At 41.7% G+C, this 13139-nt stretch overlaps 1 protein-coding gene across 1 annotated transcript in view; it reads right to left on the minus strand.

Annotated features, from left to right (window-relative positions):
• Nucleotides 1–13139, minus strand: part of srcin1a (SRC kinase signaling inhibitor 1a) — a 67882-nt gene that overhangs the window by 32252 nt on the left and 22491 nt on the right. The window contains exons 2-3 of the mRNA XM_068336318.1: nt 1370–1399; nt 229–572 (exon numbers count right to left, since the gene is read on the minus strand). Coding sequence (XP_068192419.1) covers nt 229–572; nt 1370–1399 — 374 coding nt within the window. The remainder of the gene's footprint in view (nt 1–228; nt 573–1369; nt 1400–13139) is intronic.

Below are 13139 nucleotides of genomic sequence, written 5' to 3' on the forward strand. Positions count from 1 at the left end.
TTTAATTAAAATTATAACACAGCCAAAAAAATGCGCAGCTGACAGCCTTCTACTATCCCAGAATCAATTCAAAACCAGCACAAAGCTGCACATTCTGCTGCTTTCACTCTGGATGTTATCTGGAAAAGGAGCATTTTGCTGCCTCGGAGCTTTTTCTAACGCCATATATAATCGCGTGATGAAAATATTTGATGCAAATGAAGTGGAAAAAAATGAAGACTGGCGTACCTGTTCCCGTGCCGACCTCTCCGACGACCCCCTCATGCTGGCGTGGGAGGGCGAGGGCGAGGGCGGGTTGTGATGCGGGCTGTGGTGCGGATGCTGCAGCTGCTGCTGCTGGTACTTGCTCTTCAGGTGGTCCATGAAGGCGTCCCGTTTGCGCTCCATGTCGGCCTTGTGCAGGTTGGTCAGGGCCTCCAGGCTCTGGGCGGCGCTGACCGTGTGGCGGTGCTCCGACGTGTGCACCAGGCCCACGTTGGAGAAGCGCCGACCGCTGTTCCCCAGCGTCCGATACTCCCGAGGATACTCCAGGTCATCTGTGGAGATCATGTGACTGCCACCGCGCTCGGGATCTGAGGGGGGCGAGGAGGAGGTTGAAGAAGGAAGGGATGGAAAGTGGGCAGGAAAGAGGTGAGTATCCACCCGCACGAGCATGCACAGAGATTTTAGGTTGGTGGTGGACACACACACACACACACACACAGAAAGCACACACACACACACAGGCAGAAACAAATGGAGCATAGAGGAGGATATGGGATAAAACAAGGGAGAGAGAGTGAGAAAGAGAGAGAGAGAGATGGGATGAGATGTTAGACTATTTGCCACCAAGACAGAGCGGTTCCCTGCAGAATTATTGATTTCAAAGTTCTGAAGGGAAGAGAAATGAGAAAAGTAAAACGCTTCTTGCGATAGATCAAAGGAAGAAGCTCAAACCAAATTTGTTTTGCAGGATATTCCGTTGTGAGACGCCTGTTCGTCATCTTAAGCAGCTTTTATTGTTTTCTTAGGAAGCAGAGGCAAACAAAAAGACTGCAAATTTAAGGTGATTTGAAGTCATGAGGGGGAAATGAAGGAGCACTTCTTGTTCTCCCCTCTTTCTCATTAACTCCTGTCCATCTTTTTTTTTTTTTTTTTTTGCAAGTTTCCTTCCATACTTTGACACCTTTTTCCACTGTTTTTTATTTCTACATGTTCTCGCCGTCTGGAGATTACAGACTGGCCTTCTTATCAGAGCTCTAGCTGACAGGCGACACAGCAGAAGGAGGAGGGAGACAGTGACGGTTACACGAAAAATTATGTGACTGGAAAAATGAATGAAAAAAAGCATGACAAAGAGAAGCAGGAGACATTTTCCTCGGTGAGTTACCTTGATTTGGGAAACAGGCCCCAGTGTTGGCTAGAAGAGAAACATGCCAAGGGTTAATGTCTGTGTTTGTGCACAGTCGTGCAAACACACACACAGACACACACACACACACACACACACACACACACCAGAAATCCATTACATGACCGTCAGGATGGAGCTATTGTGAAACGATAGAACCTTCTCTGAATTACAATCACTAAACGAATTATATATGCATATGAATATATTTATAAGGGGGTGACAAAAGGTTTACTATGAATATTAATGGAGTTACAGTAAATGTGGAGTGGTTGGAATATCATATATCGTGCTTTCTATAAGGGAACTAATAATGCTTCACCAGTAAAATGTGTGAGCCTTTAACAGGTGGAAAAGTGATGAATTCAGTGATGAAAGATAATAACAAGGCTGAGTTTTAATAGCGCTGGATGAAGTGGAACATCTGCATTAAAAGCTCATCATCAGCATCAGGATGAGCTGAGAGATGTTTCTTGAGACAGGAGCAAAAGTCTGACTGTTAATAGATGTAGATGAAGAAAAAGGAGAAGTTCAATGTACAAACCTTAACGTGATTAGTTTGTTGAGGTCAAGTCTGGATTTCAGTTTAATCTCAACAAAGCAGTGATCAAACACGCAAGTGAATTCTTAGCTCTTCTCGCTCGGAGAGCGATCAAGCTGCGGCGCGATCTGCTGTTTCAACGCCATGCCCTCACATCTAACACATTATGAAGTGCTGATAAGCTGTGCAAGGGGTGAAGCGAAGTGGACTGACCTCACGGCTAATAGCATTAGCATTGAGCTCATCCGCTACACGCCAAGGCCGCTGGCCATATTCATCTAGCCAGCCCCCCGTCGTAGCCTCCCAGATCTCTGCTTTACACTTCATTAGGCTGGAGCTTATTGTGCATCAGCTAACAAGGACCTGACTCAAGGGCCCCATTACAATGGCTGGTAAAGCTGAGCAGATGTAGTACGGCTTATAATTGTGACTGAGCATCCACAACAACAGCGGAAAGCGGGGCAGTGTATGTTGCCTCTGGACAAACATAAATCTACAAGGGAATGAACCTCTGCATCAACACAACACTATTAGAAGGATATTACAGGTATCAATTCAAGCAAAGTCGATCTCCAGACCAAAGTTAAAATGCTCAACAAGTTAATGAGTCGCAAACACCTCCTAAAAGAAATCAACGCAGTACATCTCCTTGAAATAAAAGCACCAAAAAACATTCCAAAACGCAGTTTTGAGGATGTACTTTTCAAATCCGTACGGAAGCAAAGCCTTCATTTTGGAACACAGCAGGAGTACAGAAGTTGTGTGGGTAGCAGTCTAAGAATAGTAAACGGGAACAGGTTATTCTTCTTTGCCTTCGTCATTCCCTGCCGATAATATTTCAACATAAGCTGGCAGACAATAACCCTGACAGCCAAAACAATCTGTGCCAGCCCACGCAATGCCCGCATAATTTAAACCAACATAAAAAGAGTCTTGATGGGTTTGTGGTGTACACTTTATCACCAAATGCAGTATGTTTGTCCACGAGTCTGTTTTCTGCAGCAGATGAAATCCTGAAGAGACAAAGCATCCAGGAACGGATGCAGGATGCTGGTCAGCAAAAGTAAAAAAGGACCTGACTGACGAAGATGATTAAATCACTAAATGAAGTCTAAACTGCGCTGCTGAGATAGACAGGTTTTGTTAAAAAAAAGGTTTTAACCAAGCTACATATAAAGACCCCATTGCGGTGTGCGCTGATAGGACAAAACAACTAGGAGAGGAGGAAAAATGTAAATATATAATATAAAATACAATGGAAAAGAAAATAACACAAAAATCTACTGTTAATAAGCAATGAAGTCGAACCCGAAGTAATAAAATCAAGATCTGGTGACGACTCGATCGTCCTTCCTTCACAAGGAAGGTGATAAATCCTTTTTTTTTCTCCCTCTATATATATTGCAATTAAAAGTTATTTTTTTCTCTCAGTTAATGAGATTTGTGCCTTCGTTTCACTGTAGAATATTCTCAACTTTTTACTTTTTTAGTCACTGGTCTTCACCGCCCTCGGGAGGTTATTTTTACACAATCGTATGAAGGAAAATTCAGTCCGTGACATGAGGTATTTGCCAACCCACCCACAGCAACTATCAACACACATCCATAATATTATCCTGCATTGCAACCTCCAAATCCTGGACTGCAGAACTGAAGGAATTTTTCTCGTTCCCATCGATAGTTACCCGCTGAACGGGAAAAGGTAAGTTGCTGCCTGTCTGTGCATGAATGTATGAAAATGGAGAATCGAAATTGACAGATTGGGAAGAGCCAGACAGGGCAGCTTTAAATATTATTGGGCATGTTAAACAAGTGGGTCATAGGGAGTGAAGGAAATAAAATGAGGCTCACGGCTGAATATGAAAGCTTCAGACTGTCCAAATGCAAACAGATCCTTTAATAGTAGCATCAAAACTCACAGGAACTTTTGGAATATTTTGAATCTATACTTATTACCATGCATGTACTGACAGCTAGAGGCTACAAGTCACTCCTATTTGAATTCTACAATAAAATAACTTGTAATTGTTATTGGGAATCATTCAATCATTCATCTTCAGAACATAAAAACTCCACATAGAAAGGACCAAAACCCAGAACCCACTGCAACACCACGCCACCCCAACAGCTACCACAACTCTTTCAAATACTTTTATCTACCTGCACATTATTAATGGACTGTGTGCTCAATATAAAACTCAAGCATGTGAGTACTTTCTCAACACTTAGGCACAGACATTATGAGGACTTCTCTAGCCGTGACTTGAATGGTCTAACTCGGGGGGGAAAGAGGTGGCATTTGTGTATAAATAGCCAAGTAATAAAAATACATTTTGATTCATATCCTCACTGCTACTTTAAAAGGGTCAAACACTGTTTAAAATGACAGTGGTAACTTGCTGAGATAATAGAAATACAGGGTAAATAGATGTTCTGTTGTTTCATATTAGATAATTATGCAGCAGCCGTTTCAGTCTTTATTAAAATCAGACTAAACACTAATTTCAGTGCATTTAAATTCAATTACACCTGTCCTAATCATCTCTCTGTATTGTCACATGTACTGCACGGTGTTTTTGTTTTTTTTCCTGAGCGAAAGTATTATTCTTCTGCCGACTCCTAATTTGCATGCCGAGTACTTTTTTTTCCTCTAATAATGCAGTGTACCCTAAAAGGTCTGTCGTTATGCAGATGGTTGAAAATAGAAAAGCGAGCTCTTCCCTCTAATGCACAGCCTAATTTACTGTAAGCATGGACGGGTGCATTGTGGGCTGCCAGCTGTGACAGCGGAAGGTGGATATACCAGCAGAATATTAACCAAGGGAGGGGAAGAAAAAGTGCAAAGATCGTGTCAAAGTTTGTGAAAATAACCAATATAGCACTAGCATATTTCCGCTGAAGGCTTGACGAAATACAGCACAGTACATGAAGTTTAAATGCAACATGAGTCAATCAACAACGCCTGCGGTCGTTGACTTTGTGACTTTACACGCCACTGATTACAGTGAATACCAATAGCTTGAAGGAAGGTGGTTTGACCTCAAGATAAAACAGCAATCAGAGCTCTAACGGGGCTGCAGGTCATGACCCGAGAGCCAAGAGAGCCCTAAGTGACAGCTGATGGATATATTACCCACGTCCATATAATGATTGCTGAAACACCTCCGAAGTTATTACACCGACACCATTTCTTGAGCTATCGATGCTCTGGCCGCCGCGGCCGTGTGACTGGGAAAGTGATTTCCCTGCAAGCTGCTGCTGCACAACGCTTGAAATGCACCACAGCATTAAGGCAAGACGTTGGGGTGTCACTGAACAGCCAGCAGACAGCGGCTCCATACTTGAAAGAGGAATTTTTGTTTCCATCTTTCAGTCGGAAGTCCTCGCTTGGTGACGCTCGCACTTTTACTGGAACAATGGAGGCTCTGGTGTGGCATCGGATCGGTTCTCGAAATCTTGTGTTCAGACAAAACCAAGCGTGTGCAAATAAGACTACAGGCGAGCTCCTCGACTGGGGAGTCATTCCTATAAAGGTATGTGACGAGAACAGTGCTGGCGACGGCATTAAAAACAAAAACAACACTGTTGAAAAGGGATAAATTGGCACTGAAATATTTTGAATCTAAAATTGATTATCCTGCTTTTCCTGTACGGCGTAGCAAAGAGGCTGAAGTCTATCTGACACCGGGGGGGGGGGGGTCAGACAGGTGGGAACACCCTGAACATGTAATCAGGGTAAATACACAGACTCAAAGGTTAACCTCACCACAAGTGTACACCGTGCAAATGATTGCACATGTTGTGCAGTTTTGAGGGGACAATCAAATGAGAGGTTCATGCCCGTGGAGCAGAAATACGTGTGGTTTTGTACCGATTGACTAACGTACTTACTTTCTATATATAAAAATAGAACCGTAGGTATGTGCAATTCCATTTTTCTCTCCTTTAAAAGAATATCTGAGAGTTCTGCTGCACTGCTGTGCGAGTCGAGTGGAGTTAAAAGGGGTGAAATTGACAACTGGGTAGCGAATGCTGGGCATCAGAACGTGGAACGCCCGCGTGTTTGTACCGCCGGGTGTAGCGGAGAGTCTGAGACAATCGCAAGTCTGCAGGTCAGAGCATGTCAAACTGACAAAGGCAACCTGTTGCTAAGGAGACGCCAAGTTTGATCATAGCAGTACACCTTTTCAACTATTGCTCTACTTTTCTCTACCCATCAGCCCACCATCCCAGCCGTCTGCCATCTGAAAACCAAACTTAGCTTCGTTTAGCACGCCAGTGTGGCGCGCCAGACAATTAGCTCGTGCTACAGCTCCACCTCTGGGGTAGGCTGTGGATTAAATTAACTAATGTGTGTGCAGTCAGCTGTAGGAAATCAGTAAGAGATGATATATAAATGTGATAAAGAGAAAGAGGGGAAGGGGACCGGTATTTGAAGACAACCATAATGCACCATTTTGTTCCACTTGCCATCCTGGTCAGGTTGTCTCACTGGGGAGGTGGATGGTGTTTTTAGTGGGATGCAATGGAGATGGGGGTGAGGACTTGTGAGTGGTCACCACAGGTGGGAAGACGCTTTCGGCGGAAGGCATAACAGCACGGCGTGCAGAGGGGAGCGGTGCAGCGTGAATAAACCTTCAGTCAATCCGGTTTTAAAGCCCCATTCTAGTATTTTTGTGTTGGTAACATCGAATCACACATGACAGAAAACTCCAGAGGTCCAGAAAACAACTGCTTTGAAAATATTTCCCATCTTGCTGTGCGGAAAATGATTCGAAAATTATCAAGTTTGTGCTGTGTTTATCTGTGTACCTCCTGTATGAGAGACACCATGTGACATCGCCATTTGAAAACACAGTTATTGATTATTTAATCTAGGAAAATGCAGCAGTGAAAATTCCTCCTGTCCCACAACGACATCACCAGTAGGGCTGATTATTACACCCGCTGTTTCCTCTGGTGGAGCATCACACATTCCAGTACATACACAACTATTGATTCTTAAAATATAAAAAGACAAAAATGGTATCACTACATGTATGATTAACACTAATCTATGTACGTGTCATGCTAACACATCCTTTTGTTGCCTTTACGATGAGCAACTAAAATTCTTTATTGTAAAATATGGATGAGAAATCAAATAAATAACAATTTTGTCCAAATTTAACCACATTTTCATTGAGTTTTTCAATATTATAGCCTAAAGGACCCCATCTAGGGATTCAGGGCTCAGTCAGCATAGCATCACAAGGATGGTGCTGACAGTACAACCTCTTATAGAGCCAAGTAATTATCTTGAGATAATATTTCTTGAACTACTTTCATACATACCTGCGAAACTCCATCCAGTGTCACCACCATCTATATGATACCTTATTGACTGTCCATGTCCTCTTCCTGCCTGACCTCGCCCACAGTGGGCTCATAGTACAGTGTGGGTTACAAAGCTGCCTCTGGAGCTGTTATTTATGAGGCATTAACAGGGCAGATTACTGCTGGAACAAAGGTTCACATCCATGTCCTCAAATTCACAAACACCAGTGGGCTTTCAGCTACAGTATTACTGAAACTACACTAGACCTCATTATTACGGGCTGAAATACAGCAGGGCTGACAAAACAATCGTGTCAATCCTGCACACAACTTGTGCAAGTATCAAATGCTGCAAGTAAATATTACAATCTTATTTTACAATCTGCTACATTAGAGTTACCTTAAACCCAAAGGTGACTAGAAGATTTATGCAGAAAAAGCAGCAAACGCAAGTTCTGGAAAGGTGCTGCCCACTGGGAGACCACCTCCAGAACCCAATCAAGAGCATCTTCTGTTTTGTTTTTGAACCAACAAAAACTTGATGGCGGTTGGTATGGGAACATTATTTCTGCCCGACATACGAGAACAATTTCACGGACATCCATCTATGTCTCATTCCCACTTTAAAGATTTTACACGGACTCATTGACGCGGCGGCCAGACACACACCACCTTCACCACCAGGAGTGTACATCCTCAGGAGAAGGGGTTGGGAAATGTTTCTCATAAAGACACTCTGAGACCTGTGATGTTCATTCCCGCCATTCTTAACATTATGTTCACACATTGTGGCGTGAAAACACTTCTTATGTGTATGTCAAAAACACCCTGCACCCGACAGAGGTGGAGGTGTTCCCGATCTCAACGGATCCAACAGCGCAGCACGTTGATGAGTGCCGCCGGGCAACTCTCTAACCTGTGGTATCATCCAACTGGCTTTTCTTTGCGAAAAGTAACCTATTTACTGCTCAACATGGATTATTATTTTGACTTTTTGTTTTTTAATTAATAAATACAGGCTTTCTTTTCTACATTATTCTCATATGAAAACAAATTTGTAGTTATTACTGCTGCATTTTTGAGACTATTTTCTTTCCCTTCATTAAGATAGACTGAATAGTCCCTTTCTTAACTAAACAATAATTAATTTAGAGGCAAAAACATCCAATAGATAAAAAAAAAAAATATGATGATGAAATGCTTGCAGCAGATGCAATTCATGGGTTTAAAGGGAGAGCAAATGATGGGACAAAAACACATCCCTCACATTGCACAGAAACCTCATGGAAAGGAAAAGTGCCCACAGCGTGGCGACTGTCCTGCTCTGTCTCACCTGACAAACAGGGGGAGCCACAGTCAATAAAAAATAAACACAAAAACACTGATAGAGGTCACGGTAACAGCGATACCCCTGTGATGGCTGCCAAGGACCAAATTGCTCGGGGTCTAATAGGTAGTTATGTGTCCCGAAGGCCCTATAATAAACACATGCACCATCTGACAGACTCCCAGATGCATGCTGCAAAGCCCCCAGTAACTGAAGGAAAACTAATGGGGGAAAATTTTGGTCAGCCGATTAAGCAGCAAAAAAAAAAAAAAAATCATAAACAGATTTAAAAAGCGTCAAATTCAAGAGATGAGCAGGATTAAGATAAGGTGGGGAAAATGGTAAAAGAGCAAGGCTATTCGGGAGTTATGCATTGGTTGATATTAACAATGTTCAGTTAGGCAAAAAATTATGCATGTATATTATGCATAATAATGAAGTAAAGGAAAATGGTAGCATCAGGTGACTGTGATGTGTAGGAATGTCAACAGTTTCACATTATTCTGATCTGCAGCACAGCATCATGATCAATAAACTGCTGGGAAGAAAAGGAAGCATAACAAATAAATGTGACTGGGGAAAAACAGAATTTGAAATGATTCAAATAATGCTAATTATAAAATTGGAAAAAACTGTGCCGACCAGAAAAATCTGGTTTAAGGGGAAGGAAATTCTCCTAAATGTTTGCGAGACCTTGAGGATTCACATTTGTTTGGTCAGTAGGATTTAATATAAAAGGAATCTCTCCACAGTACTTGTTCAAGGTAAATGCACCTTCCCAGTAATATTGCCCACCGGCAAGATCAGGACCAATAACACACAAAGCAAATTTAATCTAAGCTGGCCGCTTTCGGTCGGTTCGTCTTTCTGTCAGTTCATTTACACATAAACTAATAATAATTCCCAGGAGAAATGTTTGAGATAAGCATAAATTGTTGGAAATCCATATGTACACTGTGGTATCTCTGTACTGTACGTCAGTGGCTGCAGCTTCATTAAGCCAGTTCTGGACAGGTCGGAGGCTCTCTCTGCTTCTTGCCCCCAGAAGTCAACATATTGACAGCATCAGGCTGATTACAGAGCCTTCTGCGGCGCAGATGCCAACACTGTTGGTAGGAAACCAGAAATGTCACAATTTTCAAACTCTATGCAGGAGGATGAGAAGAGGAGCTTTTTAAAGATACAGCTGACACCAAACTTTCAAGTTGTAAATCTCCTGGAATGTTCCCCTTAGGGAACCTAAGCAGTACAGGATGAGAGGATGAGTGGAATGAAAGAGACGTAATGTGGAGGAAAAAAAACAACGGTTGTGAAGCTAAAAAGTTGTAGACTCATTCAAAAAGGAGGTTTCTGACTTATAAATGATCATATTATAGCTAAAACCTAGTCCAATAGAAAAACTGTGAGGTTACTGGACCTAAGTGGTAATGTTCTTATTCTTCAGGGGATATCTAACTAAAGGTAGTCCTCAACTTACAAACATGAGGCTGTTCATAAGCTGAATTGTTTGTAAATAGTTATTTATTAAATTCCAATCTATAATCATCATTAGAGGTCATTTAAATGTCATTGCTGCTCTAAATATTAAAGTACTATTTCCTAGGACTTACCAGAAACAATTACAGATTATAAAAATAACATAACAAAATTAATTCCTGTAGTATCGTAATATAACTTTAACGTCTCCACTTCTATTGAATGTTATCCTGGGGGGTGTAGAGGCTAAACCAAGCTTTACTCCACTAAGGAGTTCCACCACACTTACCTGAGTAACGCACTGATGCACTTCCTGGTCATCAAAAGTCTGGCATACCCCTTTATGTTTGATGACTCTGTTTTATTTCATTAATTTTCTCAGTTAACTTGACCTATAGTTAACATCAACTAGCAAAACATTCAGAGTTCAGACTTGGCATCAGTTAATGCTTCCAGTCAGAAACCTGACCTGAAAACATTAGTTCCACATCATTTACCTCCTACAGAGGGACAACCTGACAACATAAAAACAAATAAACATCAAAAAAAATAAAATACATGTACATTTAGTTTTAATTTAAGTCGTTCCCCAAGGTATCCAAAGTATGAAGCTCTGAGATAGTCACAGAGTCAACAAACAACAAGAAGGGGAGACCAGTGTTGGAGCTACGTTAACTCAGTCGTGCTGCACCCACGGAGGTTGTGGTAAAAAGGGGAACTGCAGGACAATAATTGGATATGGCTGCACGCCTTTGTTCGTATCTCCGAACGTTTGTAAGTTGAGGACTACCTGCACCTTACTCTGTTTGGCTCTGATTTCCTTTTTTTGTTTAATTAATTTTGCTTCTGAATCAACTGACGAACGAAGCTCTTTTGCAGAAATCCAAGGTAAATGCAAATTGTTGGATTTTCGTTGCTCTTTTTGTGTCTAATTTAACGCTTAAGCACCAAAACATGGTAATTATTATTATTATCATTACTCTCTTATCATTTCAGTAGCATGAAAGCCAAAACGCAAATTGAGTTGCTCAAAAGCCTTTGCATTACTATTGATCTCGTAATGATGGATAATTAGCGGTAAATCTTGTGATGACTGCTGGTTAAATTAGAGGATATCAGCTGCTAGTGAAGCAGCGCTTCTTCCACGGGACAGGATTACTGACCTGACTCTGACAGGGAGTATTTTTGTCACCCTGCAGGCTGACCTGCTGTCAAGCCTCTTGTAGTATCAGCTCACTGCCAATGGGCAAACCTAACGAGCGCCATCCCACTGGAACACATCTGTTGTCAGGTTTGCTCGGCTCTGGTCATGGGTTATCAATCAAAGTGGTGAATTATATTACATAGTGAAAATTATTCATCACTTACACCAGCTGATTAAGTGATTTACCAGAACAGATGTCAACAGGAGCGACAAACCACAAAGCGAGGGGAATGTTAAAGAAGGAGGATGGAAACATTCCCCTCCATGTGCGAAACAAGATGCTGTTGTGATAAAATAAAAAAAATAAAAAAATCTGGCGCAGACTTTGGATGCATTAGCATTACAGTTTGTTATTTTATTGAAATTAGAACACTTGCAAGCGTCACTGCATTTCATATACTGTAATATTAACTCCATGCAACGTTTTTTTGTTGTTGATATTTTCAGATGTGCACACATCTAAAGATCTTGTTGTGCAGCTGCTCATTCTGGTATCAAAGTCTGCTGATACGATTTGTCACTCTAAAATACACAAAAACCCCCGTGAGTTCAACTGTGCGAGTTCAGCCAAACTCGCTGCTGGGGATCACTGACAAATTCATTTCACCGATGAATGAAAAACGCTGCCAATGTGCACGCATTCTGCACATTGTGCAATTACTATTTTGACACGAGTCACCAAGGAGCTTCAGGTAATAATGTGGCCAAACCTCTAGTCACAAAAGCTGACATTCTGAGACAAGGATTTTAAATGGACTGGGCTCTGAGTTTATTAGGCTTAATGTGCACCTTTATGAGAAGATTCCAAATAATGGAAATCCTGAAAAGGCAATTGTTTTGTCCGTTTTTTTTCTAACCCTGAAACTTGTTACTAGAGCAAGATATTTGAAAAACAGGTTTGAAATCAGGGGTTCAACCTCAATCTTGAAGTTAAAGAGATCTTCAACAATCTATGTCTAACCACAGCCGCCAACACCTCAGAACAAGCCTAGAAGCAGAACACAAGCCCTTTAGCAGTCGTGGAGTGTTTTGTGACCGTTTCAAAAGAAGCTGGATTCATACAATTATCTCTCTTGTCTGCTACCTGGCGGGGGAGATCACAGTAACGAAAGTGCTGATTTTCTCCAGGAAAAAAAAAACAAAAAAACAGCAGCAATTTTCCTATTTGATGGAAATTACAGTACTCTGAAAGTTTAAATGGAATCTGACTGCCCAAACTTTTTTTTTTTTTTTAATTAAAAAGAGTCAGACGTAAAAAAAAAAACTAGCCCCGAAGAAACTGGAAAAAAAAGAAGAAGAAAAACGATAAATCAAAAACAGCCAATCATTAACTGTGGTGAGCGTGACTGCGGTCGTCACTGCAGATCGGTCACCTTGACAACAGGTTTTGCAAAGCCTTCAGCACTTAGCAGGCCTTGACCCCCCCCCCCCACATGCAAGCACATTTGTCTGAGGAGAAATACAGTACAGCGTCAGAAAAATGATTCAGCCAGAGAGACAGTGACAGATGTGGCACAAGCAGGGCAGCACAGATTACAAGTTGTCGTGTCGACATGGCGCAGCTGTTATGATGCTGATTTCCATGTGTCACAGTGCAAACGGCTCTCTGTCAGCTGGCATCAGAGGAACGACAACAGGAGAAGCGTAGGGTACGAGTGGTGAAAGACAAGGATCAAAATGGAACAGATTTCTTTTTTTTTTTTCTCGACCTCTTTTATCCTCTTAAATCGTGTTTTGATATAATTTGCGTTAACGCTAAACCACAGATGTGAGGAAAATATAGATGTTCAAACACTCACAGACGTATTCTGAAATAAAGTGAAAACTTTGAACCAGATCAAAGATGAAATCCCATATCTGGCATCCCATCCTCTTATCATTCCGG

This window comes from Antennarius striatus, chromosome 16 (assembly GCF_040054535.1).
Source record: "Antennarius striatus isolate MH-2024 chromosome 16, ASM4005453v1, whole genome shotgun sequence".
NCBI lineage: Eukaryota > Metazoa > Chordata > Actinopteri > Lophiiformes > Antennariidae > Antennarius > Antennarius striatus.